Source organism: Myxocyprinus asiaticus, chromosome 3 (genome assembly GCF_019703515.2).
Source record: "Myxocyprinus asiaticus isolate MX2 ecotype Aquarium Trade chromosome 3, UBuf_Myxa_2, whole genome shotgun sequence".
Classification (NCBI taxonomy): Eukaryota; Metazoa; Chordata; class Actinopteri; order Cypriniformes; family Catostomidae; genus Myxocyprinus; species Myxocyprinus asiaticus.
The window spans coordinates 2,032,258-2,057,988 of record NC_059346.1 but is presented as its reverse complement, the minus strand read 5'-3'; the positions used below and the strand labels follow the sequence as shown (position 1 = coordinate 2,057,988).

Sequence of the window (25,731 nt, the reverse complement as noted above, 5' to 3'; positions counted from 1 at the left end):
TGTTGATATGTAAATGTGGGTGGTCGTATGTTAATGAGCTCAAAGTTGTGATGTCATAACCACAAGGATTCTGAACTTCAGGGTATATTTACAGTACATAGTCATCCAGCTTCAAAAGAAAAAGAAAGATCCTGTTTTCCATGATATGACCCCATGAAATCAGAATGGACTTTATTTACTTTCTTACAATAAGACACGTTCCTGGACTTATTGAGCATAATTCATCAGTGTTTTAATTTGCTCGTCCCCTTTTCGCCATCCAGTCAATTCTTAATGGATAAAATCAAGTCTACATTTGTTCTTGTTGAATATCCTGTTTCATTGGGAAATACACCGATCAGCCACAACAGCAAAACCACCTGCCTAATATTGTGTAGGTCCCCTACGCCTTGTTGATGAGAGAGGTCAACAGAGAATGACCAGACTGGTTTGAACTGACAAAGTCTACTGTAACTCAGATAACCACTCTGTACAATTGTGCTGAGAAGAATATCATCTCAGAATGAGACGAGGGGGACCTACACAATATTAGGCAGGTTGTTTTAATGTTGTGGCTGATCGGTGTATGTAACATTTCAGAAGTAAAAATAGTTCATGTTGACTGTACATGTCATTTTGAGTTATTTAGACAAATAGATTCCTATGGATACATGAATGCATAAGATCTGGTTGATTGATGTTTTGTTGATCCCCTCTGTTTTTCTGTAGGACTCCAGTGACTCTCCGGCGATCAGTCTGTCTGATCTAAGGAGCTTGAGTGACAGCGACCTCGCGGCTGAACTCACCAGCGCCCTCAGGAGGTGACACATGACATTTCTGAATATTTTAAAAACATTTAAAGTGTTAATTTAATAGATGCTTTTATTTAAAACGTTTAACCTCCACTTCATAAGAAGTTTAACCCTTTCTTAGTCTTGGCAATCAAGTAACACTATTGCACTTAGCGGGTCAAATTGACCCGACTCATGAACCCTTTAAGTTTGGGTCCGCGAGAAATAAATACAGTTGTCAAAATATTAATAACTACAGTCTTGACCAACACAAAATAGGTATCGTTTAAAGCTTAGAAGCTCTACTTTCCAATACATGTAGACATTATGACCAAAACTGAACAAGTGCTTTGAAATTTGCAGACAAATCAGAAGTGTTTCATTTCGATAATTTATAAAATAAAATATTACACTGTACGTATTATTGCAATCAGTAAAAACATCAAACTGATCAAATAGTCATGTGTCATATGTTGTTGGAAAGCTCTCAAAGAGTAAAATACAACCAGCCTATTTGTTTTACTCACAGACAAAAATATAGTGAGTAATAACTAAGAATAGTTTGATATAATATGGGTTTTTTAATGGCCGATGCTGATATCCAGAGAGCAGGGTGGCTGATAGGCCGATACAATGCCGATATATCACACGATTTAATATAGTAAATAACATAAACATAAAATTGCTAAAAAATGAATACACTCTTATTTAGCACTATATTTACTCAATTTCACACAAAACATACACTTACAAAATAAATCTAAAAAATTATATTGTATTTTAAATGGTAGATAGCAGTTTCTTCTGATTTCTGTTTAGTCATCAAATTTTAGTAATTTATTTACACATGAAGAAATTATTAATATATTAGAAAGAAGGAAATACCAGTACACACAGTAGTCCAGCAACCATATATGGCATGTCCACGTTAGCAATCGCATTTACTCAAACCAATTGCACATACAGTGCATATTGAATAAGACATTTACTTATAGCACACGTGAAACGCTTTTACCTTGAAGTTGCACTCATGCGCTCGTGCGGATCCAGCACAAGCCTCAATCTCCTGATAGTTTAAACGGCCTAGATTGCCTGCTTGGACTGTCACGGACTGACCATCATGATTTGTGTATCAGAGGAATTTTTGATCCTGATCCTGAAGTTTTTATTCTGGCAGATGGAATACGCGCTTCAGAGGAAGATATTAGATGAGCGCTCGACAGGAAAACGCTGTTTAAATGAGATATTTGCAGATGGTATATGATATTAGTTTTATTGATATTTGCCTTTTATCATTAGAAAAATGAGAGGGAACTGTTGAGGAGAGACTGTTAGAATACATGCTTTAGTAAATGAGAGCTCCACAGGACACTGTATCTGCTCAAGTTTTGTGAGGTTGGTTTATTACATCTGTTTAAACAAGATTTGTGCATATTTGCAGACGGTATATGATATTAGTTTTATTGATATTTGCATTTTTATCATTAGACAAGACAGTTAAATGTTACAGGGAACTGTTGAGGAGAGAGAGGGAGAATGAAACAGACGAGTACTTTAACATTATGAGCTCAAACTCGTCTGCTGCGGCTCTGTATGCGGACCGTTTAAATGACACTGTGTTGCACACCGGTCTATTATTGTAGTAACACGATGGCACGTAACAACAAAACAAACCGTGACTGTTCGTTTACATGTTTTAGTCACTTCACATGCAAGCAGGTGATTTTCAGCGCCCTCAAGAAACAAATCGGTCAAATGGGAAAATGTATCCGCTGATGCTAATAATTAAAAAAAGTCAGAATATTGGGGGCCTGGGTAGCTCAGCGAGTATTGACGCTGACTACCAACCCTGGAGTTGCGAGTTCGAATCCAGAGTGTGCTGAGTGACTCCAGCCAGGTCTCCTAACCAACAAAAATTGGCCCGGTTGCTAGGGAGGGTAGTCACATAGGGTAACCTCCTCGTGGTCGCGATTAGTGGTTCTCGCTCTCAATGGGGCGCGTGCTAAATTGTGTGTGGATCGTGGAGAGTAGCATGAGCCTCCACATGTTGTGAGTCTCCGCGGCGTCATGCACAGCGAGCCACGTGATAAGATGCGTGGATTGATGGTCTCAAAAGCTGAGGCAACTGAGACTTGTCCTCCGCCACCCGGACTGAGGTGAGTAACCACACCACCACGAGGACCTAGTAAGTAGTGGGAATTGGGCATTCCAAACTGGGAGAAAAGGGGATAAAAATGTAAAAAAAAAAAAAATCTGATTATCAGCCGATTTATCGGCCTCGGCAATATATCGGCCAATCAATAGCTAAGTATATGTCTCTGACAATTATGTTGGTGTTGCTTATATGCTGCGTTTTTGCTTATACTGCACGAAAAATAAACGGAACATAAAATACCACATAGCATTAATTAGAGGAGGTGATTATCTTTCAAACGACACACACAAGATAATCAGATACATAGATCATTAGATAATCCACATGAAGCACAATGTTACATATGGCCACCAGGAGATGGCGCCAAATACATGACACAGACTCAATGATGACTCAAATGACACAGAATGAAACTCATTCTGTGAAATCTCATTACTAAAATCATGTCTGCATGCTATGCAAACCTTTAGTCATTGTTGTGTTTGCATGTGTAATTAGTTCTTATGTACAATTATTATGTTTTATTTGTTTGGAGATGTTTTTTGGACACTATTATAAATTAATTTTGTAATGTTATAACTTTTGATTGCTTTGTCATATCAACACAATATTTTTCTCAGATTCAGTTGACATGATTGGGAACAAAACAAAAGCAGATTTGTAGCCACCTTATTTACACCCAGAGATATATAATGTCAAATAAGAAAAAAAGGAAATTTTTGGCTATTTTTTGTTTTTGTTTGATTTTTTTCAGCAGTTTCTTAGGCTGAGAGTCTTTTTTATCATAATCTATATCATTAAAAAGTTTTGAAAAGATTTCTTAATGATACAAAACACTTGGCCCTCCTTGTTTTTGTTTTTTTCTTGAGTTATGATCCTTAAATTTTGGGAATGCCACTGAAACAGGAAATCTTTAAAAACACATTCAGAGCTGAAAGGGTTAAACAGTCACAATTTGCACATTTTCTCCCCAACAACTGTTTTATCATCAATAACTAGCCTAAATTGTATCTACAGTAATTTACATTAGAATATATGTATGTGCAGTAGCCATGTATGGATGTTTGTGTGTGTGAATGCATGTTTGTGTGTGTGAATGCATGTTTGTGGATGGGTGTGGGTTTGTATGGGTCAAATTTGCCTTGAAACACACACACACAGGCATTTTTTCCCATTTGTTTCTATTTACTTACATTGTATTTATATTGAGCTAATAATACTGTGCAACTTATATAATATATGTTTGTGTGTGTGTGTGTGTGTGTTACAGAGAGAAGAAGTTGAAGGGTCGTGTTCAGGAGCTGGTCGCTGCGTTAGAAAGACTCACTAAGAGCAGTGAGGTCAGACATCAGCAGTCGGCAGAGTTCGTTAATGACCTTAAACGAGCAAACAGGTACTAAACACACACACCTGACTCACACCACATTGTCATGATGAAACATGCACCATCAAAATTATGTCAACTGTTTGCAATTTGTTAAAAAGTATGTTAGAGTGAAGTAATCTTGGTACATTCAGGTATGACGTTGTTTAACAGAAATAAAATAGTGTTTTGATGTTTGGCTCAATAAACTGTAGGAAGGATTGCATGCATCAAGTCTGACCCCTACTGGAGAAAGAGACCTGATGACAATTGATTTATTAATCAAATAATACACTCAACTTTAATGCAAAACTGATCCCAAATCAAGCTGAAACTCTGCAATAAGTAAGACATTGAAGGATCAATATACATTTCATCTTTAATCACTCCATGGAGTTTGTGGTTTGAGTTGGTTCTAAATTGTAGCATAAATTTAGAAAAGGTGTAAAATGCTAAATTATTCATGATTTCTGTGCGCAAACGTTTGCACACAGGTTTTATTCACACATTTTTGGGGGTGAACTGTTCCTTAACATCAAAGAGAACATGACACACTTGTAGTCCACCTTTTACACAATGTTGTTCGACCGTTTTGCTCACTAAAGGAAATAAATAAAGATACCATGACTTGTAGTTATAGACTAAACTCTTTGTAAACACTGATGTTTAAAATGTGAGATTTCCTCACTTCAAAGATTAATTTGCATAAAATATTCTCACCACTATTTTCAGAACTCAAACCCAGGGTTCCAACGCTAATGGAAAACCTGAAAATATCAGGGATATTTTTTAATTGTCACAGAAATAAAATCTTAAAATTCATGGGAATTTCTGTAGACAATATAACTTTTTCTACTTGCGCTCTGCACTAAAATACGGAAGCCCTGCACGCACTGTGAAAAAAAAAATCCACTTTTAATTTTCTTTTTTTTTTTTTTTTTTTTTTTTTTTTTTTAGGTTTCTTAGTACCTTCCTGAGCATGTCCTATACACATTTTTTCTCTCTCTCTAAACCCCTTTTTTTTTTTTTTTTTTTTTTTTCTGGATTTTTTTTTATTTTTTTAATGAGAACTTTTTTCAAGAAAAAAATGTTTTGTAGGACATAGGCTCTTGACACCTAAAAATTTTTTTTCCACCTAGTGAATTTTTTTTTTACAATGTGGTTCAGGGCTTCCACACTGAAATATTTATTTGTAAAATAAACACTGTAAATATTTTCTTTTCAGCCAAATAGATATTTCTTTAGCTAAAAATCACTCTTTTTGAGTCTAACATCAATGCAAGTATTTTTTTTTAAATAATCACTAATCACACACAACTGGAAGAGTCATAGAAATTTTGTTAATGAAAAGGTCTGATTCACAAACTTCTAACTTGTATTAATTAAACTTCTTAATTTTAAAAATGGCCCAAACAGTGCAGTTCAAATGCTGTTTATTTGACAGATATAATAAACACTGAAACTGAAGTAAACTTTAAAGTAAAAGATTGATCTTGGGATTTTAAGAATCAACACCGGGATTGTTCAAATGAAGATTAATTGGAAAATCAATATTTTTACGCAGCCCTCATATTGCACAATTGAATATAAACGTGAAGTGTCACTTGTGTGTGTGTTTACAGTAATCTGGTGGCGGCGTACGAGAAAGCGAAGAAGAAGCATCAGAATAAACTGAAGAAGCTGGAGTCTCAGATGATGGCGATGGTGGAGCGTCACGAAACGCAGGTGCGAATGCTAAAACAACGCATCGCTTTACTGGAGGAGGAGATGTCACGACCGCACACCAATGAGACGTCACTATGATACACACACACACACACAGCTGAGCTGCAGGTCTTTAAACACAAACACATTTAGTTAGTCTGCACTGCAGGACATCAGCGATCATCACTCACGAAACGCCTCGCCCAAAGACGATTGGCTGATATCTGGAGAGCACAGCCAATGAGAGGCCTCCACAATATCAGCAATAGCCAATAGCAGCAGTGCAGGACAGCGTTTCTGTGAAATACGACAATCTTTCAGGACACACGTGACGGACGCTGGATGGACTAGACGTCTCTTATAAGTCAGTGTGACGTGACAGCTGTCAATCATGCATCAGAGTAAGAAATCCTGATGAAAGCATTTATAAAGAGATGGACTTTATGAAATTTTTTTTGTAAAGTGTAATATTTGTTACTATATTACAGTATTCCGCTGCAAATTCTTCCAAACGTTCTCCGAGCAATCGAGTGAAATCTGGACATGAGTCCAGTCGATCCTTCAGTGTTTTAAAACAAAAAAGATTTATGTGGAATACTCAATTAACAATGAACATTCTGTCATCTTTTACTCACCCTCATGTTGTTCCAAAACCTGTATGAATTTCTTTCTTCTGTGGTACGCAAAGGGAGATGTTCAGCAGAATGTTCACGCCGCTGTTTTCCTTACAATGAAAGAGGCAAAAATGACCAAAAAAGCTCCATAAAGTGGATAGAGGTGGATTATTTGTGACACTTGCTCTAAATAAAAAAAGGCGCAACAAATGAAACAGAGTGCAGGTGTCTCCAGATGTGTTTTTTTTTTTAACATGACAGTGCATACAATTTTTTATGGCCCTGCGCAAGACGGCGCGCAGCGGTCAAAGACGTCCGTCCAGCACGTATTTAGATCGAAAAACAGTGCTGAAAAACACGTTTGGTGTGAACAGCCCCTAACGCATCTATTTGCATTTCTCTGAGTAAGAGCATGTGCTTGAAACAAGTTAAAATTAGGGCTGTCGATTTAACGCATTAATTCAGTGTGATTAATTATATAAAGAATAACACGTTCAAAATATTAATGCAATTAATCATGTCTCCTGGACCGTAATAAGGAATATTTCTTCCATCTGAGCGATTCAAGCTTGTAGTACCACCTGTTTTCGGCAGGGGGCAGTAAGTGAAACTCGCTGTATAGGCAACGAGCAGCTTATACAGAGAACAAACCACATTTACAGACAGCAGACAACACGTCTTGTGTTCAAACACAGCTTGATGGAGCACAAATCTGAACGCAGCGATCTCAAGATGTGTTTTTGGACTGATTGACGAATTCAGTTGCTGTGAAGTGTACGCCAATGATAGACTAATGTTCAATAATATAGAAATAAACAATATATTGCATTCTAAAATCACTTTTTTAATGCTTCACTTGTGTTCCAAAATAATGTAATGCATTTTAATTATCTGTATTATTATTGGTTTTTTTTTATATATCTATTTTATTTATAATTATTTAATCATTATATATTGAACTATTAAGGGGCTTTCTCAGCACATATTTATGTGATTATGTAATTAATTCGATTAAAATTTTTAATCAATTAACAGCCCAAGTATATTTTAACTAGGGCTGTCAATCAATTAAAACTTTTAATCGAATATATATATATATATATATAATAAAATAATATTAAACGTACTGCCCCCTGCCGAAAACAGGTGGTACTACAAGCTTGAATTGCTCAGATGGAAGGAATAGCAGACCTCTACTCGTGCATATATTCCAAGTCTTCTGAGGTCATACGCTAACTTTTGTGTTACGATCACACCCAAATTTAGGTGGTCGTTAAATAATGTCACAAATCTCAAGTTTAATTCGCGTATATTCAAAAATGCCTTTTGAAGATGTGTTGCACCAGGTTTGATGTCATTGAAATATGTTTTATTTTCCACCTAAGAAAGTCAATCATACAGGTTTGGAACGACATGAGGGTGATACAATAATGACAGAATTTCATTTTTAGGTGAACTATTTCTTAAAGACAGAGGCCATTTCCATCAGTTACTTCTCTTGGCAATATCGGCCAATACCTCGCTGTGAAGAAGTATTGATTTCCTTTGATGGTTCATATTATTCTACAGTTTGTCACCAAAGGAGATAAATTATATTTGTAAAAGAGTCAAATCTTTACAGGTTTCCCTCGACTCACATCAGTTTTCCTAGAGAAATACTGTCATTCAGTATCATATTTATGTGGAGCAAAACCACACGCTAACGTGAACTTCATGCATGTAAACAAACTAAATCATCATTTGCTGAACTTATAAAATCACTCATATTTTCTGCCAAGTCTGTCTGATATTAATATGTAAAGAGTTTCACACCAGCCACCAACCTGCAGAAAACATTATTTCACACCACACGTGATTACTGGTTGTCAAAGCACATGAACTCCACATACATGAAATAACCAGACAAATGTGATGCATTCAAGTTAAAGCACAGCAGTACAGACTTCCAGATATTAATAGAGTGAACCTCATGAAAAAATGATTACACCTCAAAATAAAAAGAGTAAAAAAGATTTTTTGCATAATGAAGAATGTTAGGACCATTTAAAGGTGCACTCAGTATTTTTTGTGCTAATTTGTAAACAAATAAATAGTAATAGTAAGGGACAATTAAGGAAAATGTGCATCAAGATTGGAAAAATAATGCATTTTTTTTTATTGAATATTGATGGAGCAATATAATGTATGTGAAAAGAAATAATAACAGAAGGTTGTTTTGATAAAAGGTGGCAAAGGAGCATTTTTCCCTCTTTCAACATTCTTCATAACAAATCTATTCACCCCACTTCATTATTATACAAATATTACTGAGTGCACCGTTAAGATTTTTTTTTGCATTGTGATATTATATTACATTAATGTAATACAGAGAATCATTTCGTCTGGACACATTTTAAGCATGAAGGTGATACAACAAAAATCATACAGAAATCTGATATATGGCTATATATGCAAAACACACATATGAAATATTTGTTCACATTTTTTCATATTGGAATTTGAATACGTACATGTATGCTCATATATACTGTATATATATATATATATATACACAGACAGTATATATGTTCATATATGGCCATATTTCAGATTTCTGTATGGGGAATAGCCTACTTATGTGGTTAATTGTCATGAAAATGTCCCAATACAAAAAAAAATCAAAAAAAAAATTTTAATTTTTTTTTTTGGATTTTTTATTTTTTTTGGGGTGAAATATGACCAGTTGTGTTTTTGGTTTGTATTAATTTATATAATTTTTTTTTTTTGGGGGGGGACGGTAAATATAACAGCTTTTTTTATTATTATTGTTAGTATTATTTTTTATTATTAATTTAATAATAAGGGAATATAACATGTTTTTGACAGGTTTTGTGGGATTCACTGATTTTACAGGTTTTATTCATTCCTTTTGAAATTCCTTTAGCTTTCAGATTATAGTATTAATTTACATAAATCACAACCAGTGTGTGAATACAATGGGGCAAAAAATATTTGAACAATATTTTGCCAATGTCACAGAATTAGGTTGGGAAAAGGGCATGTATTAATGTTCGGCAATCATTGTTTACATTATCACTGATTTCAGCTTTAACAATCTCCAGTTCCAGCCATCTTAAAGCTGAAGTATGTAACTGTTATAATACTGTAAACACTGTGTCACTGTAAAAAGTCCTGTGTTTGTTTCGAGTGACCCACTTAGACCCGCCCCAACAATGTTACTCAACTTCTGATGGAACAACAGTAGGCAGAGGGAGTATTCGGAAAGCTGTTTTGAAAACATTATTTTTGCAATTCCATTCAGTGTCGCAGAAATTACGTACTTCAGCTTTAAGAGAGACTTTCTCACAAACAAGTTTAAAATGAATCTTTCAAAAGATGGAAATTTTCTCAAAGTCGAGCATCAAAAGTAACTTCGGTGCGAGTGATCATGTAGCAGTTGTGTTTGTTTGCATGCAGAGGAATGTAACGTTAATATCAGCAAATGTAACATTTCATTGTATGCAAAAAAACAACTATCTGTTTAAACAAGTTTGATTTTCATCATCAGCAATGCACACACATTTGAATAACACAACTTCATCCTGAATTACAAAAAAAAAGCACTTTTCCAGTCTGGTGTGGACTGCATCACCACAATGCCTTCTTACAGACTTTTATTTTTACTGCAAAATATCCACGAAAGCTCAGTGGCTTCAGTTTTATTCAGCACTCAGCAAATTACAAGATGCAAAATGCTGTTGACACTCTTGTTTGTCCAAAACAGTTTTCAAGTAGGTATTGCTGCAGCGCAGAGATCTCCAAACAGGGGTGGAGTAATGCCAGAAGGGGTGTGGTTACTCTAAAAAGGGGTTGGGCCAACTCTTTAAGGGGGTGTCACTTCTACACCCAGTTAGGGGGTCTGTAGCGGTTTGGAGCTCGGCCTACAGCAGTTTTAAGTGTTTAGGTAATTTACCCTTTGCTAAGCCCCACCTTGAAATCATTACCAACCAATCCCAGCTTGCCAACTGTTGCTTTTGGTATTTTCTGATTCACAGACACCTCAGTTTTTAATCACATCTTTCAACGTTACACTTCATTCCAAACCACATAAGAATAATATCTATTCAGTTTTATGACTTTCTGATCATGTTACTAATTGTGACATTCAAACAACCACCAAGAGGGGCGGAGCTTAGCAAAGGAACGATTGGTTTTGTGAACTGCCCTTTCATCAATGGCGATTATGTATATGTACGGAGACCCTGAGCTGCACGTTTTTTTTTTTTTAGATGTCTTAGTGCTTTCTTGAGCCCAAGGGTGGCACGGTGGCTCAGTGGTTGGCACTGTCGCCTCACAGCGAGTCCCAGCTCAACTGGGCCTTTCTGTGTGGAGTTTGCATGTTCTCCCGCGTTCGCGTGGGTTTCCTCCAGGTGCTACAGTTTCCCCCACAAGTCCAAAAACATGCAGGTAAAATTTCCCCAGTAGGTGTGAGTGAGAGTCCCCCTGCCACTGGGGGTTGCATCAGGAAGGGCATCCGGCGTAAAACCTGTGCCAAGACAAATATGCGGTTCACGGATGGTCCGCTGTGATGACCCCTAACGGGAGCAGCCGAAAGAAGTGCCTTCCTGAGCCACTGTCTAAACTTCTTTCTCCATCTACAAATTATTATTTTTTTGTCTAAAAAGAGGCAACACATGAGAATTTTTTTTTGCTTGCTAGCTAACAATTAGCATGCAGTACCAACCTCGGCCACCAGGTGCCACAATCAGTAATAATGAAATCTTATAAGGTGACATGACAGCTGTGGTACTTGATCTGATGATGTATAGTCTCGTACAAGAATAATTTGCAAACACAGAAGAAAAAAAATTAGGACATAGGTTTAGAAAGGCACCAAGATTTTTTTCACAGTGCGGTTCAGGGCTTCCATAATAAGCAATTTTCATCAATAATTATCAGTAATAAAAAGAGACTGATTTAGATGCTTGACGTCTTTAATTCATGGGGAAATATTCAAGGCAATAGAAACATTTTTCAGAATTCAAATACGCTCTCTCATTAGGGCTGTTTTCTGTTTCAGATGGTTTTAAGTATAAATAGGAAGAGGCAGATAAATGTGAACAAGTATTACAGTAATACATTACTCATATGAGTCTGTGAGTTCTTGCAAGAGTTGGATGTCGAGTCTCTTTGATGGTTTTCAGATCATTTTCTCTGTGCATCAGTGAATAAAAGGACGTAGTTTCTTCACACTCACAGATTGGGAATGGTTAGAAGCAGCGGTTTAAAAAAACAAAGACAAGACTACAAGATGCTTGCCCACTTTGATATGCATATATCTGTTGAGCTGGAGAAACTATAAAGGGGTTTGTGAAATGTACTTAATTTGCACAGATCTTTTTTTTTTTTACAAAGATTTTTGTCATTTTTTTGTTTTATTTTTATTGATACAGAATGTATTTGTTTATATAATAAAGAACTAAAGTAACAAATCACATATGTGGCCTGTTCATTGCAAGTCCGTGTTAATCTCATCAACGAAATTATTTACAAAAATGTTCATTGACGAAGTTTTTTTTATTTTGTCCACGAGACGAAAAAGGTGCTCAATGTTGATGAAATATATGAAAAAAAATAATTCCGGGATGCAAACTCATGAGCGGTGAAAAAGTCATTGCATGTGTTTCAGATGTATATTTCAGTAGACTTTTATTATTATTTAAAGCTTTATCCCTTAAACTCTATTGACCCGCCAGCGCTATATCGCGAAAAAAGTTTACGTTTACATATACATAAGTCAGGCATATGAGGTATCATTTGAAAGCTTAAAATCTGAACTTTTCAGAGATAAACATCACTTCTGCATTTATTTTACTTTAAGGCCTCAAATCATTCGCGTCGCAAATTAGCGCCCCCTAGAGGTAATGGGGTAGAAATATTTATATAAAAATTAAAGTCCTTCACATAGCACCTAAATGGGCAAGTCATATATCAAATGAAAGCTCTCATTCTCAGGAATGTGACTGTATAGTTAATTTTGTTGCTGTAATATGACAGTTCGAAAGATTTCCAAAAGAATCACAAAGTTAAATTTATTTTCTGTAAGTCATCAAATACAAATGTCTCATTTATGCTCCGATAACTGCTGCTGTAAGCCCCAAATAGTCAAAAACTTGATATCTGCTTTTACCTTACCTTGCCATTATTTACTTGTCTGTGAGCTTGCTTGTGTGAATAATCCAATGTTATATCTTAGACAAAACAAATCATCAGAAATATATGTTTTCGACTATTGATGATAAAATGTGATAAATATCATCAGAAAGGGGAGGACCTCAGGATCTAGATTGAGCTTCTCGTCCACTCAGAGACTGAGATATTTAATGAAACAACAAGGGTTGTGCATGAACTGAAAATTAGACTGAATGTCTATGGACGTTTGGTCCGCACCATGGGCGGACATGTTGGTTTTAGGTCAGTATGACTTAACGATAACAGAAAATATGAAGCAAGTCATGTGACCCACATACTCAAAACAGACCCAACTATGATAAATGATAAGAAGATTGGGTGAGAAACTCTCTCATACCCCCTTGTGGTGCACATTGCCTGTTTTAGGGTTGAAGACATTTTCGTTAAAAGAACAATTATGAGTAAAATAAAAAAAACGTCTTTCCTACTGGAATAAAAACAATGCAATGGTGTCACCCTCTTCTCCCTTCAATTTATTTTGCAAGTATAACAATTATTTATAGTGTGGAAAACTGTGAATTATTGCCAAGACTGAACCAAACATTTCCTTTATATTTACAGTGGGTTTGGGTTAAACATAGAATTCATATGAAATACTGTAGAAATTTGTAAGTAAAACATTTTCCTGATGTGATATACCTGATGAGGAGCTACATTATTCTGAAGACATGCTGACTAACACATGCCCCGAGATGAAGCCAAGGCTTTGTGTCCTATATTTGATGCATGCAACAACAAAAAAACATCCGTTTGAGATCAAATCAACATGCCCATAATGTGATGCAAAAACAATCATTTACCATGAAACGTACGGAATAAGAAAACAAGGCATTTTGTTTAAAAAAAAAAAAAAAACCTAAACACTCCTTCGGACACTGTATCCTGTCCGAAGATCTTAACGAATTAAAATAAAAACAAAAAACAAAAAAAACAATCATAAAATATTTTAAAATTGAACGCAACTGGACTTAATATCAAATTTCATGGCAAGTTCACAAGACAAAAATGCAGAAAAGCACTAGGTGCTAAAGTTGAAAACATAAAAATGGACTCATTTTCGAGCGCTGTTATTTGCTTCATACTAAAGTGAAAACATTAGATTTTTTACAGTGGTCTTAACGAGCACGAATCATTTTAAACGTGTTGAAGTATCAATTTAAAACTCCAGAGATCGAGCTACTCCCTTTATTTATTAACGAGGCGACGTGTTGCGATTACGGTGGGCGGAGCTTGTGTGAAACAGATATGTCGTCCTGAAGTATTTAAGATTATAAAAGCCATTTTCGTCTTCAAGAGCAACCGAAAACATTTAAATCGAACGAAAATGCCTTCTAATATACGAGTGGTCGCTCCACGGGTCGCAGTGGAAAAGGACGGTAAACAGAAGAAAAATAAAAAACAAACATAATAAAGACGCAAAGCCGGAGAGTAGCACGACTCCAACACTGTGACACATGGAGACTGTGTGATACAAGTCCAGACGGGTCACACCGGCCGACTCATTTCTTGGCCTGTTTGGTGACCATGTTCCTGGGTGGAGTCACCGGACGACTGGAGTTTGGTTTCTTCTTCTCAGCTGGTTTCAAAATCTGTAGAGCAACAGAAGATATTTGATGATACGTCAAAATTAATGATAGAAAGACACACAACACGTGCTGATAGAGGTAAAGATTTGTCAGTGTACCTGAAAAGAGCACATGAGTGTCTCGTCTACGCTCATCATGGCTCCAGCGTTGTCAAACTCTCCGCAGTAGTTTGGAGCTGAGAAGAGAGTCACCAGCTGTCTCTTAGCGAAGAACTCATAACCGTCTTCCACCACCTACAGGAACAGATCACATTGCAATTATATAATCAACAAAGGTTGTGTAAACTAAAAATTTAACAAATAATTCTGAATGCGTTCCATCATTTTGACAGATAATCTTCAATATATAAAATATCTTAATTAGCAGGGGTGGGTAGCGAATCCATTCTCTGCATCTGTATCTGTTGCAGTGGCAAAATTATCTGTATTCGGATATAACCAGATGTGGGCGGGGCTTAAATGGGAAGTGTGTCCAAACTAAATGAAGAGCCCATTTAAATGTAACTCTATTCTATTTATTGTTCCCATGTAGCAAATATGCCTTGTATAATTCAATAAATTATTATTTTATTATTTTTTATTAAGCTCAGATAGGCTTAAAGGGTTAAACCAAAAAATAAAAAAACAATTGTCAAAATATTAATAACTACACTCTTGGCCAACACAAAATAGGTATTGTTTTAACCCTTTAAATTCTGAAGGTGTTTTTAAAGATTTTCTGTTTTAATGGCATACCCAAAATCAAAGGCTTATAACTCGACAAAAAAAAAAAAAAAAAAAAAACAAGGAGGAAAACTTTCTGACTGCCATTATATATCTCTGGGTGTAAATAAGGTGGCTCAGAAAAACTGCTTTTGTTTTGTTCCCAATCATGTCAACTCTATCTGAGACTAATTTTGTGTTGATACGACAAAGCAATCAAAAGTTATAGCATTATCAAAATAATTTATCCTAATAATTGTGTCCAAAAGCCTCTCCAAACAAATAAAACATAATAACTGTACATAAGAACTAATTACACATGCAAAAACAACAATGACTAAAGGTTTGCATAGCATGCAGACATGATTTTAGTAATGAGATTTCACAGAATGAGTTTCATTCTGTGTCATTTGAGTCATCATTGAGTCTGTGTCATGTATTTGGCGCCATCTTCTGGTGGCCATATGTAACATTGTGCTTCATGTGGATTATCTAATGATGTATGCCAGGGTTTCCCAAATGGGGGTTCGAGAGAGTACAAGGTTATGTATGAAAATATTTCTGTAATTTAAAATTTTTTAAAAACATTGACGCATAATTCCAAATACTGTCAGTCATTTGACATATAATGAAAAAAAACAAAAAAACAAGACAGACAGCAACTTAAACCTAGCGTGTACATTTTCCTTTTAACCATCCTCATATATATATATATGGCTTCAGTGCCATTTTCTCACCATCAGTCATATTTGCATGAGAGTGCGTGCACTCTTCCCCCCCCCCACTGCATATATCAGTGAGAGAGCAAAAGTGTGCACTCTCATGCAACTGACTGATGGTGAAAAAATTGCTCTTTTTGATACAAAGTTATTTAACGCAATCATGTTTTAAACGTATTCTTCATTAACCTGACATTATTTGCCCTGTAGTCCTGAGGTGATGGCTGCACCTTCTTGGCATGTACTGTTACCGCTTGTGCGCTGGTTCTGTTCACTGCCAAACGGACTGGTTGACGTAGGCTTCTGATGGCTCTTAAAGGTGTGTCATTTAGGCACCAGCCAATATTTTATTTCACAGCAGCTGAAACTTGAAATATAGGCTAATGTATAATTTCCCCAAAATTGTTGGTGCCAGATCATGCCACGATCCAAATAACTGAGATCACAATTTTCCCCATTCTGATGGTTGATGTGAACATTAACTGAAGCTCCTGACCCGTATCTGCATGATTTTATGCACTGCTGTCAAACGATTGGCTGATTAGATAATCGCATGGATGATTGTTGGTGCCAGACGGGCTGGTTTGAGTATTTCTGGGATTTTTACACACAACAGTCTCTAGAATTTACTCAGAATGGTTCCAAAAACAAAAAACATGTGGATGGAAACACCTTGTTGATGAGAGAGGTCAACAGAGAATGGCCAGATTGGTTTGAACTGACAAAGTCTACGGTAACTCAGATAACCACTCTGTACAATTGTGGTGAGAAGAATATAATCTCAGAATGCTATTCTGAGATGCGGGTTGGCGCTGTTTTGGCAGCATGAGGGGGACCAACACAATATTAGGCAGGTGGTTTTAATGCTGTGGCTGATCGGTATATGTTGCTGGAAAGCTCTCAAAAAGTAGAATACAACCAGCCTATTTGTTTTACTCGCAGACAAAAATATAGCGAGTAATAGCTAAGTATATGTCTTTGACATAAATGTTTCATATGAACAGGTGTTGCTCATGATGCGTTTAAAATATCACACACCATTACTTAGAGGTGGCGATTATCTTTATAATAAATGTAATCGGATGCATAGATCATTAGATAATCCACACAAAGCATAATGTGCTATCTGGCTAAGAAACACGTTGGCTTTCCTGGATCAGATGACATCATCGGAAATGATGTAGTACGTTGTCCAGCGTCATGGAACGCTAAACTAATCATAATAGGGATCGGATCACTGCAACCAGAGGTGGAAGTCATCCAAATATGGGCAGAGAGGATCATTCCCTCTAATAACATATGAACACCAGGAGATGGAACCAAGTACATGACACAGACTCAATGATGACTCAAATGACACAGAATGAAACTGAATGAGATCTCGTTACTCATGCCTGCATGCTTTAGAGAGAGAGCATACCTTTAGTCGTTGTATTCGCATGTGTAATTATGTTTTATTTGTTTTTGGACACCATGATAAATTATTTATGTAATGCTATAACTTTTGATTGCTTTGTTGTATCAACACAAACTTTTCTCAGTTACAGTTGACATGACTGGGAACAAAACAAAAGCAGTTTTTCTGACCCACCTTACTTACACCCTGAGATATATCATGTCAAATCAGAAAAATAAGAAAAAATAAATTAATTTTTGGCTCAAGTTTTTTGTGATTCTCCAGCAGTTTCTTAGGCTGAGAGTCTCAATTTATAATTCATAATCTATAGCATTAACATTTTTTTTTTTAAAGTTTTCTTTAAAATTATAATCACTTGGCCCTCGTTTTTCCATGTCGCCTTGTGTTTGCCTTGTTTTTGAAAGAAATAACTTAATAAACAGACCGATTCTACGTAGTCAATCCATTCTACTGTTCCAAACACCCTTTCTGGGGGGGCCTGGGTAGCTCAGTGAGTAAAGACGCTTACTACCACCCCTGGAGTCATGAGTTCGAATCCAGGGCGTGCTTAGTGACTCCAGCTAGGTCTCCTAAGCAACCAAATTGGTCTGGTTGCTAGGGAGGGTAGAGTCACATGAGGTAACCTCCTCGTGGTCGCTATAATGTGGTTCTCGCTCTCGGTGGGGCACGTGGTGAGTTGTGCGTGGATGCTGCGGAGAATAGCATGAAGCCTCCACACGTGCTACGTCTCCGCGGTAACGCGCTCAACAAGTCACGTGATAAGATGCGAGGATTGACGGTCTCAGACGCAGAGTCAGCTGAGATTCGTCCTTCGCCACCCGGAATGAGGCGAGTCACTACACCACCACGAGGACTTAGAGCGCATTGGGAATTGGGCATTCCAAATTGGGGAGAAAAGGGGAGAAAAATCAAGAAAGACACCTTTTCTGTGCTTGCATATCGCTGATTTGTAATGTTTTGGGCAGTATTTAGGCAAAAAAAATAGTGCCAAAAGTGTTAGCACGACAAAAGGGAAGTCAGAAGAATACAGATCAAATTTACTTGGTTAATATGAAGTTACAGATTCACAGCACATTAATTAGACTTAAAATATAAAAAAACTTTATTCTTACGCTTCCAACTTGATTTACACCATTATAAACTTATGTGCATATGCAATTTGTTTTTTGTTTTTTACTCCTGCAATTTGATTTACACTTTCACAAATCTTACTCTACACATGCAAATCTTTTAGGCACTAATTTACCTTCATACTAAACTCTGTATACATTTTCGACAAACTAAAAAAAAATAAAAAATACTAATAGAAATTGAGCATGTTTCTGACCCAGTAAAAGCCCTGATTCATTCTCACTAGCTGTCCCTCTTTATTATGATGCTGACACAAACATGCCATCTAGAAGGACAAAAACATTCAACTTCAGCATGATCCTGACGGCCTTTGTGCAGATAAAAGTGAGTCATTATTACTTGTCAAGTCTATGATTGACACGATATCAGTATCTTCTACTACTGTACCCTTATCAAGTTTACAGAATACACTAAGGTACTCACAATATATTAATCAAGTACAAAGTTTGAGATTTTGACGTCAGAAGCAATGCAACTCAAAGTGCACTTGCCTCATTTAAAACCTGTAATAATATAAAGATTTGTATGACCGTGCAATAGTAGAAATGTGTCATGGGACTTTCATACCGTGTCCCAAACAAGATAAAATGCGGAACATTTTGTTGTTAAGGAGAGTTTGTTAGGAGCAGCGTAAAGCGTAGTTGTTGTTTACAGTTGCAAAGTCACAATTTGCCAAATGTTCATTATTATTAATTTATCTGCAAGTGACAGTTGTGTATATATTGCTGCTTTTCAACAGCTTTGAATGTGGCTCATCTGATCTGAATCTGAGTCAGAACTACATGTTTTGTAATATCTGATTGATGCTTTTGAGTCTTGTTTTAAAGCTTTTGAAGCTGGTTTTTACACTGATGTCAGAATTATCATTCATTTGTTCTGAATAATCTTTTGATTTGTGTCCATCAAGTTCCAATTAAAAGAAAATAATAATCAAAATTAACATAACTGATAACTTATCAATAATTATACAGTGATATAAACTGTTACCATGAGATAAAATAAAACATTAAACACTAACCTTACATAATACATGTCTGAAGTATTTTTAAAGTGCACTCTAGTGAATTACTTTAACCTCATGCATGCAACAGGAGAGACTGATGGCACATCTATCTGCTCTTAAAATACAGAAAGCCCTGTGTAACTGAAACAATGTCAAACATTTAATTTTAATATTGCAGATTCATATACCTATGTCCCAGCATGACTGCTGTTTATCAGGAACAGTTTCACCTTTCCAATAACTGGACATTCATGTAACGTGAGACTGACAAACTGGGACAGCCAGACTTCACTGGCATCAAGTCTGCTCCATGTTGCAGCTTATTCTGGCCAAAAAACACCCCTTTTAGACAGAAAGAGACTGTTTGACTGAAGTGTAAAATGACCACATTTCATGTGTTTTCACATGATGTTTCAGAGCAGGTAAATGTGAAATCGATGAGAAGAAAGTGCAGTGTGAGGATCTCTAGTACTTGCTATTGAGAGTCTCAATCAACACTCGGAGCAACTTTTTATATCTTTTTTTATACACATATACACTATATTGCCAAAAGTATTCGCTCATCTGCCTTTAGACGCATATGAACTTAAGTGACATCCCATTCTTAATCCATAGGGTTTAATATGACGTCGGCCCACCCTTTGCAGCTATAACAGCTTCAACTCTTCTGGGAAGGCTTTCCACAAGGTTTAGGAGTGTGTTTATGGGAATTTTTGACCATTCTTCCAGAAGCGCATTTGTGAGGTCAGACACTGATGTTGGACGAGAAGGCCTGGCTCGCTGTCTTCGCTCTAATTCATCCCAAAGGTGCTCTATCGGGTTGAGGTCAGGACTCTGTGCAGGCCAGTCAAGTTCTTCCACACCAAACTCGCTCATCCATGTCTTTATGGACCTTGCTTTGTGCACTGGTGCGCAGTCATGTTGGAACAGGAAGGGACCATCCCCAAACTGTTCCCACAAAGTTGGGAGCATGGAATTGTCCAAAATCTCTTGGTATGCTGAAGCATTCAGAGTTCCTTTCACTGGATCTAAGGGGCCAAGCCCAGCTCCTGAAAAACAACCCCACACCATAATCCCCCTCCACCAAACTTCACAGTTGGCACAATGCAGTCAGACAAGTACCGTTCTCCTGGCAACCGCCAAACCCAGACTCGTCCATCAGATTGCCAGATAGAGAAGCATGATTCGTCACTCCAGAGAACACGTCTCCACTGCTCTAGAGTCCAGTGGCGGCGTGCTTTACACCACTGCATCCAACGCTTTGCATTGCACTTGGTGATGTATGGCTTGGATGCAGCTGCTCAGCCATGGAAACCCATTCCATGAAGCTCTCTACGCACTGTTCTTGAGCTAATCTGAAGGCCACATGAACTTTGGAGGTCTGTAGCGATTGACTCTGCAGAAAGTTGGCGACCTCTGCGCACTATGCGCCTCAGCATCCGCTGACCCCGCTCTGTCATTTTACGTGGCTGAGTTGCTGTCATTCCCAATCGCTTCCACTTTGTTATAATACCACTGACAGTTGACTGTGGAATATTTAGTAGCGAGGAAATTTCACGACTGGACTTGTTGCACAGGTGGCATCCTATCACAGTACCACGCTGGAATTCACTGAGCTCCTGAGAGCGACCCATTCTTTCACAAATGTTTGTAGAAGCAGTCTGCATGCCTAGGTGCTTCATTTTATACACCTGTGGCCATGAAAGTGATTGGAACACCTGAATTCAATTATTTGGATGGGTGAGCGAATACTTTTGGCAATATAGTGTATATATATATATATATCCTCCTGAGACCCGAGTGTGACTGCTGTGTGCATTTCCATTCCCCTTTCTGATTTATAATTAGTAGCACTCAATAAACATGCTAAACTAGAGCAAATAATTTTCCTAAAAATGTATGTCCTCATATGTGGACAGCGGGACTAAGTTGTGAAATATTAAATAACACTAAGTTATAGAAAGTCAGATTTTTTTCATCAAATTGTTTATGTTTCCAGGAGTGTCGATTATTCATGTTTTGATGTTACAGACATTACTTCAGAAATTATCATAATTAATTCAGATTCAAAGTAATGTCCAGCATCATCCAATCACTGTCAACCATGTTAAAATAAAATGATACATTATAAATTCTGAATCTATGTACTGATTATCATTGTCACATGTCTGTCAAACATGTTGAGTGATCCAAACATCATCTGCAGCCTGAAACTGAACTTTTGATCAGATTTTAGGAGTGAATGCACTTAACTGCATAGAGAGCTATAGGATGCTCCCTTGCTCCCTATTTAGTGAATGACTTAACCTCCAGTGTGCTGTCTGTCTGCACTGGTCTCAGAACAGTGTGAAATGCACCTTATTTTCATCCTAACTCCATATAAAGCCTCTGAAAGACACATTTTACAGCTTTTGCATGAATAATTTATTCTCAATGTGATGCACAGTGAATGTAGGATATTTTAACTGAACCTGAGCATACAGTCCACATACGTGGTCATTGTGTTTAACAGCGTGCCGTTTCACGATAAATCGCTCAAATTAAAAAAATGGCATATCAGATGAAACTAGAGACTCTAATCTTTTGACTCAAACAGGTTTCAATGTAAAAACGTAATTAGGTTTCTTACCAGATGTAGTTTTGTTGGTGTCTCTCCCAAAGACAAACTCCGCTGTGATCAGCACCATGTTGTTTGATCACCGTGCGTCGAAAATGTAACCCTTTACTGACAGCACAGGGTCTCCTGACCTGAGACCAGTCAGTTTAAATTAAATTACGTGTTGCGCATAGCAAAGCCAAAATTCAATGTCCATGCATGTGGATGCGGGTTCGCACGAGTATATCTATATATATGCTTCATTTATTTCCTATACAATATTTTGCGCGCAAGCTCTTACTCAGATACGTTCAAAAAGATGAGTTAGGGGATGTTCACACTGGACATGTTTTTGCATGCATCTGTGCTGTTTTTAAATAGTTTTTCTATGTTAACACACACTGGACGGGTGCGCTTGATTGTTGCGTCCCGTCTCACTGTTTTGTCAGCGCTGGACCACCACATTTTTTAGACACCTTTTAAAATTAAAAAGAACTTAAACTTTTAAAATGGCTCTCGAGACACCTGCGTTCTGTTTCATTCATTGCGCAGCGTCTTGTTATTTTTGTGCAGGTTTCACAAAGATTTGACATTTTGAAGTTCAGTTGTCAAAGAGGATTTCATGTGACTGTTACTCAAGATTTCAAGTTTTTCCAACACTGTTCTATTATTGTGGTATCAACTATTACAGATTTACAAGCCCATAAACAGCAAATAAAAACAAAAACTGTGGACGCTTTGCATGTCAGTCATACTGTCTCCTCCTGTCTAAGTGGGCGGTTCTTCACCAGAATAAGCTGCAAATTAAATAAGAATTAGTGCTGAGAAGGCCTCTGAGGAGACTCACTTGATGGGCCCTGCAGATGAGATCCAGGTCGTGTTTGTGCAGGAACTTGGCCACTACTTCAGCCCCAAAAGTGAAGGACACTCCTCGGTCATTCTCTCCCCAGCCTAGAACATCCTTGTCTGGATCAGACCACAGCAGGTCACACAGGAGACCCTGATCAGGAACATCTGTGGGTCTCATGATTCTTCTGATCTGCTCCATGGTCTGGAGATCTGGAGACAAGCCTGAGGAACAGCAGCAAGCAGGATGGAACAGAAATATAATAAAGACTGCTGCTACTAGAAGTATTTTCTGTCATTAAAACTAACTTAAGTAGCAAGTCTACTAACTTTACATTTCAGTAGTGTGATAGTAGTTCAGTAGCTCAAAGTGACTGCTAAATGAATTATTTAAATATATTATCACTATCATCACTATAAAGTTTGACCATTTACTGTACAACAATTTGTTTGAATCAACATATTGATATGCTGTCTATTAATTTACACACATTATGAACAGTAAAAAAAAACGCATGCAAATTAGGCATGTCACCTAATTAGAATTCTCGTTATGTTAACAATTAAGTCATCTGATAGTTTAATTATTATAAACAATTATTTTTAATTATATATGGTGAAAATGCTTGTGCTTAGGTTCGATGCTGTTACTTATTTAAAACACTCATTATGAGATTATATCCGCAAATAGATATTTATAAATTAAAACAGAATAATTAATACATTTTTACATAATTGTATTTATATATAGTTAAAATATGCATTTAGGTTTGATCTAATTAAAAAAGTAATTGTGATCAATTTTATCGTCTTGATAGTTTTATTACTTTTTTACTACTTATATTTTATTATTTATATATAGTGAAAATTAATGCATTAAATTAAAATTCTCATTACATAATCATATATCATCTGATTAATTTTACATGAATTTTATTATTTACATATATTTATTATTTATATATAGTGAAAATTAATGCATATAATTAAAATTCTCATTACATAATCATATATCATCTGATTAATTTTACATGAATTTTATTATTTACATATAGTGAAAATTAATGCATATAATTAAAATTCTCATTACATAATCATATACCATCTGATTAATTTTACATGAATTTTATTATTTACATATATTTATTATTTATATATAGTGAAAATTAATGCATATAATTAAAATTCTCATTACATAATATATCATCTGATTTATTTTTTTACATGAATTTTATTATTTACATATATTTATTATTTATATATATATATATATATATATATATATAGTGAAAATTAATGCATACAATTAAAATTCTCATTACGTAAATCACATAATCTGATTCATTTTACATTAATTATTATTTACATATATTTTATTATTTATATATAGTGAAAATGCATGTGGTTTGATGCTGTTACCCAATTAAAATTCTCATTATTTGATCAATTAAATCATCTGATAATTTCATAACAAATTTGTGCATACATTTTATTACTTGTATAGTTAAAATGTATGCATTTAATTTGATGCTGTTCCATAATTAAAACTTTCGTTTTTGTGATGAATTACATAATCTGATATTTAATATTTAAGTTTTAATATTATATTGAATATTTAATTTAAAAAAAAAACATTAAAAATACCAACAAATATTTATCTGTTTAATAATAATAATAATAATATGTATTAATACACACTACTTTGCATATATTGCTAATAGCTTGTAGTGTAGCTAACAACATTTAACAAGCTCGACTGTAGCTTCACTACTTTATATTATGAATATTTTGTAGCCTAGGAAACTACAATACAGTTTATTGCACAGCTACACATATTTATTGGAAAATGTGAACTTCTCCAGTTCACCCTACTCCACATTACAGATGGTTCACTGTGTGTTCTTTAGCAGGTCTCTATGGTGCATTCTGACATCTCGGTTACAGCGCCACACCCACCTCCATGGCAACAGAAGATCTTCTCATCCACTATGGCAGCGATGGGCAGACAGTTGAAACAGTCCGTAAACGTCTTCCACAGCTTGATGTTGTAACGTCTCCTGCCTAAACACCCAAAATACAAGTACGTATAAAACTGGCATGAAAACACTAGTGATTTATTTAAAAGTGAATGTGAACGTTATTGAGCAGTTAAGTGTAAATGAAAGAGAGAGAGCTCTTCAGCATCTAAAAATACACACCAGCTCCTCTTCACCTCAACACTGTCTCACACACGCACACACATTTACACAACAGTACTCAATCATTTATTCTGTACAGAACAAGTATCACTCGTTCCAGTGCTTAATCACTAACTCAAATAAATAAATGACTAACACAGTGAAATCTGGTCATGTGTTTGCATCTGTTCATTCTGCAGTTTATGTTAACGTGAACATCCACATGACACCTGATGCACGAGTGTTCTTGCAAGATTAATGATTTAAAGCACTATAGATTCACTTTAATTTCACTTTTGCATAATAACAAATATGTTTGGCCATTACAAGATAATATACAAATTATACACCCCACGGCACGGGGTACTTGCGTCAATCAAACCGATCACAATGAAGAAAAGGACCGCCGTCATTTTGATTAAACTCGTGCATCATCATACCGCGCTTTCAGTTTCAATGTAATCAATCGTGCAGCTTTCAGGGATGTCATGGTCATGTGTGCCGGTTTTTGAAGTGTTTTAGATCATCATGTAATAATGAGCACCAGGATGAGACAGCACAAGAGTTTTTTTGCATATGATTGTACATGTATAATAATAATAATAATAAGGGTCCTGATATTTGATAGTCCTGATAGTACCTAATGTAATCTCTGATATCACCAGTAAATGTATACTATGGCAAATATTATTTTACTGGAAAAGAATGCACTACCCTT

At 36.1% G+C, this 25,731-nt stretch overlaps 2 protein-coding genes and 1 long non-coding RNA gene across 5 annotated transcripts in view; 1 reads left to right on the top strand and 2 right to left on the bottom strand.

The window, feature by feature from the left end:
• The window catches only part of LOC127423252 (colorectal mutant cancer protein), a 171,985-nt gene extending 159,903 nt beyond the window's left edge, over positions 1-12,082 (top strand). For all 3 annotated transcript variants that reach the window (XM_051667409.1, XM_051667425.1, XM_051667417.1), the window contains 3 exons: positions 709-800; positions 4,196-4,318; positions 5,911-12,082. In XM_051667409.1, the coding sequence (XP_051523369.1) occupies positions 709-800; positions 4,196-4,318; positions 5,911-6,091 (396 nt within the window). In that variant the 3' untranslated portion in view covers positions 6,092-12,082. The remainder of the gene's footprint in view (positions 1-708; positions 801-4,195; positions 4,319-5,910) is intronic.
• LOC127423824 (uncharacterized) overlaps positions 11,225-25,731 on the bottom strand; it is a 73,722-nt gene continuing 59,215 nt past the window's right edge. The window contains exon 2 of the long non-coding RNA XR_007894383.1: positions 11,225-12,556. This is a non-coding gene — a long non-coding RNA (uncharacterized LOC127423824). The remainder of the gene's footprint in view (positions 12,557-25,731) is intronic.
• The window catches only part of LOC127423544 (serine/threonine-protein phosphatase PP1-gamma catalytic subunit A), a 34,016-nt gene continuing 21,574 nt past the window's right edge, over positions 13,290-25,731 (bottom strand). Inside the window, exons 4-7 of the mRNA XM_051667960.1 lie at positions 24,793-24,897; positions 22,838-23,061; positions 14,522-14,656; positions 13,290-14,426 (exon numbers count right to left, since the gene is read on the bottom strand). Of these exons, the coding sequence (XP_051523920.1) occupies positions 14,337-14,426; positions 14,522-14,656; positions 22,838-23,061; positions 24,793-24,897 (554 nt within the window). The 3' untranslated portion in view covers positions 13,290-14,336. The remainder of the gene's footprint in view (positions 14,427-14,521; positions 14,657-22,837; positions 23,062-24,792; positions 24,898-25,731) is intronic.